This window comes from Pinus tabuliformis, chromosome 3_2 (genome assembly GCF_031772625.1).
Source record: "Pinus tabuliformis cultivar Carrire ecotype Pingquan chromosome 3_2, CPIR1, whole genome shotgun sequence".
NCBI lineage: Eukaryota > Viridiplantae > Streptophyta > Pinopsida > Pinales > Pinaceae > Pinus > Pinus tabuliformis.
The window spans coordinates 1,086,837,182-1,086,853,225 of NC_142302.1; the positions used below are offsets into that span (position 1 = coordinate 1,086,837,182).

Consider the following 16,044-nt stretch of genomic DNA (forward strand, 5'->3'; position numbering starts at 1 on the left):
AGAATTCCACAACACTTGATTTTGACACATCTGACAATGAAAAACATAATAAATATAAGCCATAACACATCTCACAGGGTAGAATAGCATTGAATACCTTTGACAAATTCACAATATGCTATTTTATAATTATCACAGTTCATAAATGAACACCCACCAATTCTGATGCAAAAGTCCTCAGTGGTAAAGTTATTAAAATGTGAACTTACCAGATGGGCAAGACTTTTGGGGCAAATGGATTTCTCATAAATATCATTCTTCAATAGCTTCACTTCAAAATTCAGTGGTCAGCAAATGCTAAGGTAAAAATCAATATAGTCATCTTTCAAAGACCTGCATCCCACTAAATAATGAAAAGCCTTGTAACATGCTTGACCTGCCCTTTTGGGTGAACATATATCATTGCAAGAATTCTTAACAACTTGCAACGCAATTGTATCCTCAAAATCCAACAATTTCATGTCCTGGTAATATGAAGTCTCAAGAGTCAAGACCCTCAATATCTGCAGGGTATCAGAGACTATCCTTGCTCCACAGTATCCACCTCAGTGATGGAATCCATCAGGTAGGAATCCAAATATTGAGTTGAAGAGAAGAATTTTACGGAACCCTTCAAAATTCCAAATGAGAACCATAACAACACACCATCTATTTCCCAGAAATCAGTATCACAAAATCTTGGCCATTTCCAGGACAATGCTATCACTAAAAGCTGTGCTCCCCAGTGTGCATAGTCATGAAATCATCACCATGATTAAGTAGAAGAGCCTCAAAAGATGTAAAGATGAAAAATTTTCAAACCATCATGCAGGAGATCACAGCCTTGTGCAATTTCGACACTTAGATATAAAATCCAGGATTTGGATACGATGTGTCAAAGACATGGTGCAGTGACAAAACTATGCTCACTGAGATAATTGGGTTGGATCATGTTGGCTTCTAAATAATTTCCATTGCTTTTTTCTGTAGCCAACAACAACATTTTCACATTTCAAACGGTCTACTATAATAGTCTTCTGAGCTTGGCATGTGGAACTTTGGCTCATTATAGCTTGGAAAGATCTTACTCAAACCAGATTTATGATCCAATAGCCCCATTCTTTCCTTGCTTGCAATTTCAGCCAAACTTGCTTCCAATCTTCTCCCAGAAAAGCTAGATTCAAATGCAGACGATATCCTGTTCCGACTATCCCATCCATTTGTGCCAACAGGAGTGTTTCTAAATGTTGAACTCACTGGCTGTTGAAAAGATAGATGAGAAAAAGGAGAATCAAGTTGCATTTGCACTTGGTCCATCATCCTGGATGACATCCTCGCATCATTCTGATGGGACAGGTAAGATGAAAAGGCATCCCCAACTTGGTCTTGAAACTTTGATTGTTGCCTTGAAGCTGTCATATTGGCATTAGAATAAAAGGATTTTTGCTTCAACATCTGAAGTCTAGCATCATAATCCCCAGGACTCACCTGTCCTGAGAAAGAATTTCTAAATCCAAGCAAAGACTGGCTAAAATTGGAATTGGCTAAATCTTGCATAGGAAATACTGAATCATAAGCTGCAGAAGCAGGCTGGTTTTGTTGTCCCAGAGGTAATTTTCCTCTCCCAACAGCCATTATTGCAGGATCAATAAATTCAACATCATTTGAGCTGCTGCTATTTCCAAGCGTCTGATGCAATAAATTGTATGGATTTGAATATGTATTTTGAAATGCTGCAGAGGCATCATGATCTTGAGTTCCACTGGAGAAAACTTCAGAAATCCAAAAGACAATCAAAGTTAACTCAACATAAAAGTTAAGGTTCAACTTAGAAATGTAAGATTTAATATTAAGCTACTTCATTAATACTGCAAAAAGAACAGGCAATTCACACTCAAATCACAAACCTGGGCTAGCTGTAGATTCATATAGCCTATCTGTTCTCAACTGGGGAGAAAACCCTGGAGGTGGAACTGGAGGGATTCTGGTTGGAACAGAAAAACCTGGTGGGGCAGAGAATTGAGACCTTGAACTAGAAATTGGTGTGGCTGCCAAAAACAATGCAAGGAATTATAAATAGTGAATCACTCTCACAGCTATCAACTTGAGCCAAAGAAAATCAAAACAAAAATCAATACTTCATAATTATGGCACTCTACTTAAATTCCGTTCTAGCTCATAAATCCATAGATACATTCATAAGTAGATTAATAGAAGAATGTTGGTAAAGAGAAGCTTCAAAGGCAATACAAAGATTTAAGATATACAATATTTGATTACTGTGTATTTGGGAATGACAATTTATCACATCTGAACAACAGACAAATAAAAATATAAAACTCTACCCCCAAAAATGTTACGAAACTTGAGATAGGACTTGAAACTACTATCTAAATTTTCATGTACTAGTTTTCACAAGGGAGGAGAGAGTTACTATATAAAATCCTATCCAAAAAATAAACAGGCTGCTTCTAGTCAAAAAAAAAACAAAAAGATAGGTTGAATAAATCATTCAAATGCCATGAGATAGTTTGCAGAGTGTGCAGGTTCCAGAGAAAAAAATGCAATATTTATAGAATGAATGTTGATGCTCCACCAATAATACAACAATTAATGAAAAGGGGCTAACATGGTTAGAACTGGCTAATCATACAATAAATGGTCATTTGTCACACACAAGACATCCAACAAAAAGTAGAAACATTAAATGCTACAAATAAAACAGAACCATACTGCTAGTAAGGACAGAAAACATAACAATTCCTGCTATGCACATCACATAGAAGATGAAATGGCCACAGCTATTGACTGAAGAACAAAGCTAAAGTCCACCATCAAATGCAGAGATTAATACAAGTTATGGCACAAGACATGCACAAATTGTAACTCCTCCCTAAGCAATACAAGACTAATCTCAAAACTAACAATCTCTAACCACCCATTGTATATAGCACTTTCTTTTATTATTTATACTAAGCAATTACAATGGATTATTTATACTACGTGATTACAATGTCATTTTACATTATAGATAATTATAGACCTTCAGTAGCCAAAGATGAAGATGCACCTTATTTTTCGGTGTCTCATATACTATGAGATCATCATTGCTTTCTTTTGGGATCAGGACCAACAAAAAGCTTAGCCCTCTTCATTAATGGGATCTGCCACACCAATGTTTTAAAACTAGGCCGGTCTGACTTGAAATCGGCCTAGTTGACCAAGCCATACCCCTGCCCTGACCGACTAGGTCAATTAACCGGTTCAGCGACTGGTCCATTACCGAACCAGCCAAGTTGGTCATCCACTCGGCTGGTTCAGTAACAGACTGGCCGGACTGAACTTAAACTGGTCGGCCTTGGCGGCAGGGATAAAAGGCAGGCTGGGCAGACTTGAAATCAATTTTTTTTGTTTAAACTATTTTTGAGCCCCTCTCCCACGCCTATAAAGGTGACCCAACCACATCATATTTCCTTGGACCTATCTCAGTGCATTTGTGTGAGCATTTGTGAGGAGTTTGTGAGGAGATGAAGTTGATTTTTGGAGCATCATTAAGGAGGTCGGACTCCGATTCAGAGTCTAAGCCAAATGATGTTGCCTTGTCTAGTAGTAGTGACTAGTGATCACTAGATAGTATTTTGTATTAGTGATTTGTATTCCCGCAGTTGTATTGTCTTGTTGTAGAGGCCATTTAGAGTCTCCTTGGTTGTGTGTTTTTGTTCTGATCTCTATATATTACATGTATTGGACAGTGCACTTGGTGCCATTTTGATATAATAGATATATTCATGCGCATACTTTGATAATATGTTGTTTTCTCTCTATTATTCTAATGCTTTGAGTTTGGAAACATGAATGAAAATCTTTAAAAATATGTTTTTTCAATAAATAAAAAATTATTTGATGTACTTTTTACAAACGAGTCATTGGAATCAACTAGTCTGAGTCAATATCAAGTCGGAGTTGATCCTCAATCATTTTCAAGTCTAAGTTTGAGTTTTAAAACTATGTGCCACACATCTCAGCTCCCGCACGCCATGCCCCACCTTAAGAAGACCAGACTAACCACCTCATACTTCTCTTTTGATTCGTCAGATCAGAGCAACAAATGACAGTCAAAGTTCCAAAGTTGCAACAAATGACAGTCAAAGTTCCAATGCCCTATTCCCCCACCCTCAGCCTTCAAACTCTTTGACAACATCAACCTCATCATCCAATCTCGTGAGAGATAGACTGAGAGAGAGTTGCCCAAACTCACTTAGTATTTTGTAACATCATAACTTTGTCACACTTTTATACATTTATGCATGTGTTCCAATGTTATACCCCCCAATGGTTCCAAAGGACTCCAACTTTGACAAGAGTCAATGCCCTATTCCCCCACCCTCGACCTTCAAACTCTTTGACAACATCAACCTCATCATCCAATTTCGTGAGAGAGAGACAGAGAGAGAGTTGTCCAAACACTTAGTATTTTGTAACACCATACCTTTGTCACGCTTTTATACATTTATGCATGTGTTCCGGTAGGTTCCTTTATATTATTTTTGACATTTCTAGCTTTTGCCACAGTTTTATACATTTATACATATGTTCTGATGTTATACCTATGTAGGGTTTCTTTCTTTATATTGTTTTCAACATTTCTAAGAGTTGCGCTTCCACTCCCACGTTGTATTCAAATTGGTTGTACTCTTTAGTCCTATTGACCTACTTTTGTGATCACTTATAGACATTAATAAAGACTAATATACATGCATAGTAGCCAATATGCTTGCTGCCAACTTCGATAAATCTATCAATATCCACAACATATTACAGACCATCCTAGATCCATCTTAACTCCGGATCTACCAAGCACCAAGAGGGATCAAATCTATTTTCACTTTAAAAGATGTTTGCATTTCAGGATATTTGATCCCTCTCAATGCTTGGTAGGTCCAGAGTTAAGATGGAGCTAGGTTGGTTTAATTTCCCCCTTCAAACAAGCTATATTCCACATAAATACCATGGGTTCTCATACAATGGGCCAATACCATGGGTTCTCATATAATAGGCCAATACCATGGGTTCTCATATCATGAAGTATAATGAGCCATATCATACATTTAACATGTTCAAACAAGTTGCAAGCTTATGTTTTCATAAATAGCTATAAGTTCTCTTTGGCATTGACAGTGCTTTTAATTCTATGCACAACAACTTTGTAAGGTTGATGTCAAACAGTTGCCAAACAAACTGTAATTATCATCTTGGAATATCACCCAATGATTTACTCTAATATTAAAAAGCATCTTCAACTTCAAAAATACACACACTTTTGATGCTCTTATCTTATCTTCAACCAATAAAAGTGGCATCTTATCTTCAATCAATACGAGTACAAAAACCTAGCAAACCACATTCATGCCTTTGTCCCTTTTTAATATGACAACAATTTTACTACACGCATTGTTTTGAACAAATGATTGCAAGGCACCTTAAATTCCATATCATTCTCAGGTCCATCTCTTATTTAGGAATGTATAACAACCCTACATCCACAAATATTTCTAGAAGTTGTACTTCGAATGCCGTTAGAAGGATGTTTAAATGACCTTACAAGATTCCTTCTTGCTACTTTAGGAATGTATAACAACCCTACCATCCAAAAATACTTCTAGAAGTTATACTTCCACTGCCATTAGAAGGGATGTTCACATGATCTTAAAGGTTTCCTTCTTGCTACTTTATTTGTCAAGTACATAGAACACATTGCTTGAGTAAATTGGCTCACTCTAGCAATGCCCTAGAAACATTGAAGAATATGACCACAAAATTAAGTGATTTACAAGAGATGGTATTCCCACTAAAAAATAAGTGAGCTAGTTCTTTTCTCAATGTTGCATTTAATATCTTGTGTAGTTCATCACTAAATATTTCCTATACATCACACATGCATTTAGTTCCTGATTAAAATGTTGGGAATCATGATTGTCATTAAACTAAAACCCGAAGGTGTTAGTCAACAATCGCATCACCAGAGATAAGGATCCATGATAGGCGGTTAGTCAATGTCACAAAACACACAAGGAGGATTGGTTTATCCAATGAGGATTGGTTAGTCCATGCCACGAAACACACAGGTAGCATTCGTTTATTCAATCTCCAACAATATTCCCCCAACGCAAGTCAGGTGTGTATCAAACTCATGACCTACACTCGGATCCCACTTGTTGGGAATCGCGATTGTCATTAAACCAAAACGCGCAAGTGTTAATCAACAATAGCATCACCATAGATAAGGATCCATGAGAGGCGGTTAGTCAATGTCACAAAACACACAAGGAGGATTGGTTTATCCAATGTCCAAAATATAACCATACATCAAGAAAGCATATTGCTAGTCTCACACATACAAGTACAAGCAAAATCCCAGAAACACATTCTTGGAAGCCACTAGATATTATCCAAATAATTATGGTCTTGAATCACCCAATAGCAACCACTACAAAAGTCAGACAATTATTAAATATGCTAAACATGAGCAAAAAGGCTTAACATTAACAAAAGAATTTAAAACCACATTTTGTACAAAAAGCAATCCAAGAAATATAAACATTTGTTAATATTGACATCACAAATAAATTTTTATCAACTCACCTGTGGATTCTGAAGAGGGCATAGATGTATATCTGTTGGGAAATATTTGAAATTCCCCTCGATTGCACGCACTTGCATCATTTGATGATGCATTCAATTGCTCATACCCATTTCTTCCATCCAAAGCCTCTCTTCCTTTTGACCATGTATTCTGCAATTGTCCATTAGATGTCAAGGAGCTAGAGAAATTACTTGATTCATTTTTTGATTCATCTTCTCTTGCAAATGAAAACCTGGACTGCCCACTATTCTGGAATTTCCATGAACTCTATGTGTCTTTTGGAAAACCAGGCTTCATATCTTTCTCACCAAGCAGCACTTTGGCTAGGTTGTGTGGGCTAGCTATTGAATTGTCTTCCCAAATGTCAAAGTTCATGGACATGATATTTTAAATAATACTGCTCTCCCCAGCATCTGTATCAATATTATTCCTAGAGCTGGATTGATCTTTTTGAAGATTTTCCAAGCATTTTGATTTTTCTATTCTAAAACAATCTTCATAAGTTTGCTCACTGGCTTGCAAACCAGCCATCGAAATTCCATCCTTATCCATGCTAGATTCTTTACAAGGAGGTGCAGAACAAGTGGTAGAAATTAGGCCAGAGGAAGAAAACCCCTCAGTTCTGTCATCAACTATTCCAGAGTTATAGCCATCACTACGAGGAATATCAAAATTTGAAGCCTTAATAGGAGATGTTGTGCTTATATCTCTATCATTCAAGGAAACAGAATGAGAAGCACCTGTCATCATGGTACCACCAGCTGGATTACATACTACAGGCATGATAGTTGATGCCTGAGAACCTAAATGCCTATTATTATCCTCAGATGCAGTTTCATGTTTTGCTTTTCTCCTTGTTTCTGAGGGTATCTGAACAAATGATCTTGAATGTTCTTCCAACTCTTTTGGATGACATAGATCTTCAGAATCCGTGATGCAAACATTTTTTATTGATGCAACCAAGGAAGTTTCAAGATCAGCCTTATTGTCAATCTGTGATGGGTTTGAGCAAGAGGTTGGAATGTTAAAAGGACGTTTGGTGGTATGAATATGAGAGTCAGACCTTTTCCATTTTTCATCTAATGCTAGGGTGTTGACTTCATCATAATCATCAGGAGTACTTTTAAAAGCATCATTACAAAGCCTTCCCTCTACAACTTCAGAGGATACTAGAATACAATCAGATCTCTCAGTTTCCACATCCCCCTCAACATGTGAATTGGCTGGCAGTGTTAAATTTGATAATGAATTATGAGATGCCCTTTCAATGCTTTCTTGAACTCCACTTTTTGGATGTGGATTACTTCCAGCAAACTTCTTTTGAGGGCTGCTTTGCCTAATATATCTTTCAGAAGTACTAATGGAAGCTGTATCTACACCTGCAAAGGTTGCTGAGCTTGTTCTTGTTGTACTGGAATTCTTCAGAACATTTGGTTTGGCGGGTACAGAGAATGTTGATCGTTCACTTGACTGTTGTGCACTACCACTTAAAACAGCTAAAGATGGTTTACTATGGTCGGAGTGCACAACAGGGGCAACCGCTGCTGCCACCACTGAAGCAGAAGTAGGTAAACTTGAAGGTGGAGAAACTGAGAGTGTATGCAAGGAGCTTGACTTAAGCTTAGTGGATACAGGGATAGCAGGTGCTTTTGTAGGTACTGTCCTCCCCTGTGCAGCACGTGACCCCCTGCAAGGATCATTCATATTGTCAGCTACAAAATACTCATTGCTTAGTGTTACAGCTAATTAAGGAACCCCATATGGATCATAAGAGTACCTCAACGTCTAATATGCTATGCAAGAAATATATAGTTAAATACAATGAAGATACCATACCAGGAAGCAGCAGCTGGCAAGACAGTTGCTTTTCCAGTAGTTCCATTAGCAACAGCAGTCCTGACCTGACCTCCATAGTTTAATGGTACATAGCAAATCATAAAACAATAAGAGAATGAGTCCCAAACAAGGTTAACTGAACACAGCTATGCATATATACTATTTCTATCAAAGAAGTTCCCAGCCTATATAAATTTCCCAAGCTTCACCAACCAGAATAATAACTCTATCTGCTACAAGAAGTAGTTTTATATTCACATAGAAGTCATGCAGCAAATACCACAAATGGTGGTTTATCCAGCACAAGTTACTTACAGAAGCAGCCAATTTGACAGGTGGTTTACTTGAGGAAGTTGAGTTTGAGCTAGAAACATCAGGCTCTGGTGGAGGCAGACAACTTCCCCCGCGCCTATGTGATGGATTTGTAAGGCCATGGAATTGTTGAATCTTGCTGCTCATGCAACCACAATTAAAGGGAAATATCACAATTAAGTATATATTTGTCTCTTTTGTGGTACTTGAACCACACTAGTGACTACTCAACTCAAAGCTCATAATTATCATAGTTTGGACAATAAGCTGTAGAATCTAAACAGAATCCCCTGGGCCAACACATTCAATATAGCCCAAGGTGTTGCAAAATATTAATATTAAAATAGTAACCATAAAGTGCATCATTCGAAACAAATTGAGAAGGGTTTGCAAGAAGAGACAGAATCATAATGAGATTCATGCTGAAGCAAAACTATGTGACACCCCTACATCATACCTTGTGCATGTCAAAACCATCTCCTCTTTTGTAAAACTGTCTTCCTGTGTACCTATATCGTGCAAGTATAAACAATCTGGATTGTTGCATGGCTGAACAAAGAAAGAAAGCATTCAGCATATAGAACAGATTATCTATGTTATGATCATTGGAGAAGAGTACAGAACAAGTTTGATTGTCAAATTTATAACTCTAACAAAGAAAGAACATTGAATCAAACAAATTTCCTTTTGGAAACACATTGCAGCAACATGCACATCATATTTTCCAACAATTTTCAATAGTGAAATGCATCAACCACACTTACCATATTTTTCAGCCATGCATGACAGTACTTAGTTGTGCCAAAACATGCTCTGCAAACATCATATTCAAGGAATGCAGATTATAGAAGTTCACATAGATGTTAAAATCTTAAAAACGTTATATGGACTACTTGAGCATCATTGAAAATATCTACACTTACCGCAATTGTCTACCATCTAGCACAAATCCATTTACAGTCTGAATACACCGAATAGCTTCTTCCTCTTTTAAATAGGTAATATATCTGATACATACAAAAGAAGAATAATCAATAGGATAAAAGATGACCTTAGAATTCATTCAACTTTGTTTAATTGATTTGAATTTTATAAATTTCAGCTCAACCTGTATAGTTCAAACTTCACAACGGTATTTAACAATATCTTTGGATAACAAAAGGTAGTCACCTTTTTATACTATCATAATAAGTACATATCTTCTGAAGTCTGTGATATTCTATCCAAAAGCATATTAAATTTGCTACCAAAAATTGAACCTACTTGAGATGACAGTGAAGATAATACACGATACAATTTCACTTACACACTTGTAGTTGGATTACTCGTGGATTGCTGATTACTAGCATTAGAACGAGAAATTGATACCTTCAGAACCTTTCCATAACGTCCAAAGAACTCTCGCCGTTCAAGGATCTAGAAAGAGGCAATTCATTAAGTCAAATTTTCACCTGTCTTAGAACATATAAGGAAATGTAAAGCACTTAAAAGATTAACTGAAAACTGAGTGTGAGTATGGTCATATCACATAATTTTTAACAACATAAATAATAATCTCAAGTTCATCATAACTCAAATGAGTTGTATATGCCACAAACTCAGAAAAGGAACCACTCATTTTAATTTTTTTGGTGCAGAAGATCCTGTACTCTTAATTTTCTAATACAAAATTTACTACATACCTCTTCATCTGCTAAACTTGCAGGTATTCCAACTATGTACACAAGGTTCCGCTGAATGACTCGCACATTACTGAGATGTTTGCGCATCTCAGATGTTTTTGATTTTGACTTTTGGGACTTCTGCCTCTTCTCACAATTCGCATCTTTCAGCCTGTCAGAGTAAGAAGTGAAAGACATCAACAAATGGAGAGATACCAGGATTTTGTCAGAACTGAAACAAGGTAATCTAAATTGTGATCTAAACACTGTTCAATAGTAAATTTGGTCAGCTAGACTAAATAATTGCAATACATATTTGAGAAGCTCATATTTTCTCAGAGAGGTTATTTGTATGGTAAATGTTACATTTATGATGGTACTACCTTTCACAGTCAACAGCTGTTCCAACTATCTTTTCCTTGTCATATGGTGTCCTACATGCAGGACAGCGCCCTTCCGTACTATCCTTCTCGGAAACTTCCATAAGGTGGTGCCAACACAAGACACATATCTGACCAGGCAAATACAAAATTATTAGTCGATAAAAACTAATTTCAATAATTGAATTTATAAAAAAAAAAGGAAGAGAAAACCTGGATAGAATGTGTGGAAAGTTGGAAACACAGAGAATGTTAGGAATAAGTATAACATGACAAAGGTACTCCATGTTTTCATTAGACAATCTTAACAATCAGAAGGCATTCAATTATATAATGGAATGTTAACATTAATTGTTTTCTTTCCCTTGGAAAAATGTGATAAAACACTTAATATGTTCATAAAGAAAGGGAGTTCCAAAGTACATGCTAGAATGCAAGCTCAAATAAGAATAAGGAAAGGAATAAGTTAGGTAGCAACATCAAACCTCATAACCACATTGGCAAGGCTTTAATTGCCTATCAGTCAAATCCATTTCCTCTGCACAAAGTGGGCAAATATTTTCCCCGTCGTCATTCACAAAGTCCATTCTGTGAATTGACAAAGTATTGCACCGCTTTACCACAATTTTCTGTCAAATGCCAAATAATTATCTGTCAGATGAACTGAAGAACCAACAAAAACTACACCAGACTACATTAACTTTTTTGAAATTTTGAACCAACAAAGATACACCAGTTAAACTAAGAATTGTGGGGGCAGGGGAGCACACTACTTTTTATAACCAATACATAGCACTAGCAGCAATGTGTTTCTTTGCCATCTAAGTAACACTTCCTCTCTAATTACACTGTCACTCTGTTCGGTTTGTACAACAGTTTAAGATTAGCAATATTATTAATAAACTGATAAAAAAATCATTTTTGTGACACCTGGAGGACTTGCCAATTACGTCTTATGCTTGTCAATATCCAGATGACACCTTGAGTTGTATCCTTGTGCAACAAGCACCGAAGAAGACTCATTTACAAAATAGATAAGTTTCAAAAATGTCATACAAGAAGGCAATATACAAAAGCTATCAAGAAGGAATGCCCTTCCACACTACTATGATGCAACAGATACCAACCCTCTGCAAGAAAACTGATGCAAGGATGGGAATTTTGAGGACATGATGCAGACACCATGCTAATTTTGACATGTGTCCTGATCAGAGGATAATAAACTATAGCATAAGACAACCATGAGTCAGTACAATATATTAATATAAGTTATAAAATAAAACCTTGCAAGGCAATTTCAGGGATGAAACTAACATCAATAATACACTTATATCTCGAGAAGTGTAATTTTGATCTGGATCCCTGCAAGTGTGACATTGAGTGATTCAACTGATTTCAGCGATTGCTTAGGAAATTACAAGTTTTCAATTCCTAATCCAAGGGTTGATTGTGGATTGCCTCCCAACACCTCTCTTATTAGTTACTGTAAACAAGGAACTTGCAATCTGCTTGCATAATCTGTGCCGTTTCTCTTCTGTTAGAAATTACAAGTTTTCAATTCCTAATCCAAGGGTTGATTGTGGATTGCCTCCCAACACCTCGCTTATTAGTTACTGTAAACAATGAACTTGCAATCTGCTTGCATAACCTGTGCCGTTTCTCTTCTGTTAGCAAACCAAACCAGTGTCACAAAGGAACAGGTAGATAGGTCATCACAACATTAAAGCAAAAATTAACTGTCCACATGTAGATCAGGACAAACTCAGAGAATTTAAGAAGTATGTTTGTAAGGTGCCGACCATTTTCAATGCAAGCATTGGAGTGGAGAGAACTGTGGCTCATACTCGTAAGAAGGTCAAGGTTAACAATTCATCACAAACAGCCACTGATATCACAGCTAATAATTCCAACCTGGATGAGCATCAGGAAAACCTGTGTAGCCTTCTAAAATTATCCGATCTGGAATCCAAAATGGATCATCTACGATACCTTTTGTGCAGCCGAGATGCAACAGAGATTTGATGAGCTTAGTTTGGAAGATGCCAACAAAATGGAGATAGCGGCACTGCTCTGAGTTCAAATGTATCATCGCAGCCCGGGAGAGCCATGAATGAGAATCAAAGAGTTAGAAACTCTAATTAACGTGAGCAAAAGAATATTCCTAACTATCGAATCTCGCAATCATAGCGAGATCTTTTGTGTCTGCTTTTTGTTTTCACAGTATAAAGCAGTTAAAACTAGAAATCGTGTTTCACTGCTTTAGTAAAGTGCAATTTTGAAGTGGCAACATACAAAGACATCTGCCGTTATTTTCTGGAATCTCCTTTTTAAGGCTTCGTCTCAGAAAGCAAAGCCTGAGTCGACAACATATGCAAAGCACAGGTATAGACGGCGTGCAATTTACCATATAAAATATTGACCAAAAACCTTCTGTTTCTATCAAAAAAAACAAATATATACAAATGGAAGCCCAATGCAGAGACATGTCATAGGCATTTGACATAATAAAAATCAATAGTCACAGATACAGCAACAGCTGATAATCACATATATAACAATAATTTATAATGACGGAGACAATAGAAATCAATGCCCTTGCGCCTTGCAAATTAGGGTTACGCGGCAAATCAATTAGCACGGAACTGTAAATGACGGACAAAAGGCGTCTCGAATCTTCGAGAACCAAAAATCTTATAGCATTAGAATTATTCTAAACAGAAAGTACATGCACGGCCGCTGTCGGTATTTTTTAAAACAAATCTGAGCACTAATAAGCCAAAACCCTAAAAACATACCCTAATAGAACTCTGCGCAGGTATTGTTCAATACCGACCTAATGCGGATATCAGAATAAAGAATCCAGCAAACAACGGATACACCGGGTGGCGATGGTTGAGCGAAATGGACAATTTGTGTCTATGAGATGCAGCAGAAATCAAGCATGCGCCCTGTAATCGATGTCCATGAAAAAAATATCGATTAAAGATCTCAACAACGGAAGCAGAGATGTAGCGTTCGCTCAAAGCGGGGGAAATCACAGGCAAATTTTGGGAATTTCGGGTTAACTTTTTGCCAAAATTTGAACCCGATGGATACAAAATCGAACCGCGTAGAAGAGAAATCGATGACAAATTTTACCTGTAAACAACAGGAGGTGCCGAGATCGATCCCCGGGTCTCTAAATCTAGCTGAGTTCGTCCGTCCGGAACGCCAGGCTCGCGAAATGCAAATGAATGAATATAAATGCTTCGCTGTGCGTATGGTTTTGGTTTCTCCCTGTTCTTTTCTGTCCCCAGGATTAAATACAGTATCGGAGATACAAGATAACGCAATGTCGTTTGACTTAACGGCGAGTTCGATACGGCATTGGTTAACTGAACGGCCCCTTAACGGTACATTGACGGCACTACTATCCACGATTAAATCTGGCTTAACACCGCCGGATTTGGAGGAAAAACAGCGCCAGTTAAATTGCAGGAGCCTTTTACAGCGCTTTCCACTTACGCTGAGGTGAAAAATTGAAAAAACCATTGGCATTTTGGGTTTATTACCTTTTAACGGCCTTTTACAGCGCTTTCCATTTACGCCGTGGTGAAAAAAATGAAAAAAACTTTGGCATTTTGGGTTTATTACCTTTTACCGGGGTTAAAAGGTTCATGGTTGTTCAATTTTTTATAATTTTCGATTTTCTATTTTCGATTTTTTTATTATAATTTTCTATTTTCGATTTTTTTATTATACTTTTCTATTTTCGATTTTCTATTTTTTTTAATTATTTTTTTATGTTTGTGGAGGAGAGAAGGAGCGGCAAAGCGAGGTGGGGTTGGTGTTGTCGTTTAAAAAGAAAATCGTGGAGTCATGGTTTAGTGACAATCCGCCAAAGTTTATATCATAAATTATTTCAAATTCATTTTTTAAATGGTTAATTATATACGCTATAGAAATATATGCTAAAAAAATAAGATAAAATGTATTAAATTAAGTATAAATAAATAAGGAAATTAAATATATGTTTAATAAATATTATAATTTCTTTTTAGAAGAGGAATGAATTTTAGTTTTTATATAATTATTTATTATAGTGATTATTTTAATATTTCTATAAAGATGTTTTTTTGGTAAGTTTGGTAGGATTATATTTTTATCATGTTCAATTTCTCATGTAAATGGGGAGATGGCACAAGATTTTAACCCAAGATTTCCGGATTCACTGAGACTTCATTTCCAGCCATTGCCACTTAATCTACCCCGAACAAACCCTAATAATAATACATTTAATATATATTAAAATTATTTTTTAAATAATGCTAGTTGTTAATTAAATTTATAAATCGATTTAAATGAATATTTGATATACCATGAATAAGGAGTTAACCAATAAATAATTAAATTTTTTAATGACCATTTCTTAAGAGGGATGATGAAATTTTCTTTTAATATGAATTTTATTTTTATTTAATCAATTTTTTAATGACCATTTCTTCTTAAATTAAGGATGATAAAATTTGCATTTAATAATTTTTTTATTAAAAAATAAAATTAGAGTGCACTTCTCTATAAATGGTAAATTTTTATTTAATAAATATTTTATTAAAAATATATAATTACACGGCACTTCTCTTTAATATAAATTAATTATTTTAACCCAAGATGTCCGGATTCACTGAGACTTCATTTCCACTGCGATTGCCACTTAACCTACCCCAAACAAACCCTAATAATAATACATTTAATATATATTAAAATTATTTTTTAAATAATGCTAGTTGTTAATTGAATTTATAAATCGATTTAAATGAATATTTGATATACCATAAATAAGGAGTTAACCAATAAATAATTAAATTTTTTAATTACCATTTCTTAAGAGGGATGATGAAATTTTCTTTTAATATGAATTTTATTTTTTATTTAATCAATTTTTTAATGACCATTTCTTCTTAAATTAAGGATGATAAAATTTGCATTTAATAATTTTTTTATTAAAAAATAAAATTAGAGTGCACTTTTCTATAAATAGTAAATTTTCATTTAATAAATATTTTATTAAAAATATATAGTTACAGGGCACTTCTCTTTAATATAAATTAATTTATAAGATTAATTTAATATTTATATAATGATATATTTAATATAAATTAAAATTGATTAATTGTTAATTGAATTCATAGATAGTTTTAAATGAATACTTGATATACCGTGAAGATTTAATGGATAAATATATGCATAATTT

The 16,044-nt window shown here is 35.5% G+C and overlaps 1 protein-coding gene across 1 annotated transcript; it reads right to left on the reverse strand.

Annotated features, from left to right (window-relative positions):
- Positions 1-263: 263 nt before the first annotated feature.
- LOC149184458 (uncharacterized) lies at positions 264-14,110 on the reverse strand. The gene is given in 14 exon segments (XM_089417496.1): positions 264-1,751; positions 1,887-2,027; positions 6,622-8,309; positions 8,459-8,523; positions 8,774-8,909; positions 9,228-9,319; positions 9,535-9,583; positions 9,694-9,777; positions 10,077-10,186; positions 10,453-10,603; positions 10,815-10,942; positions 11,297-11,440; positions 13,645-13,759; positions 13,950-14,110. Coding segments are annotated over 12 exon segments (3,513 nt in total). The 5' UTR covers positions 11,399-11,440; positions 13,645-13,759; positions 13,950-14,110; the 3' UTR covers positions 264-984.
- Between the last annotated feature and the right edge of the window lie 1,934 nt (positions 14,111-16,044).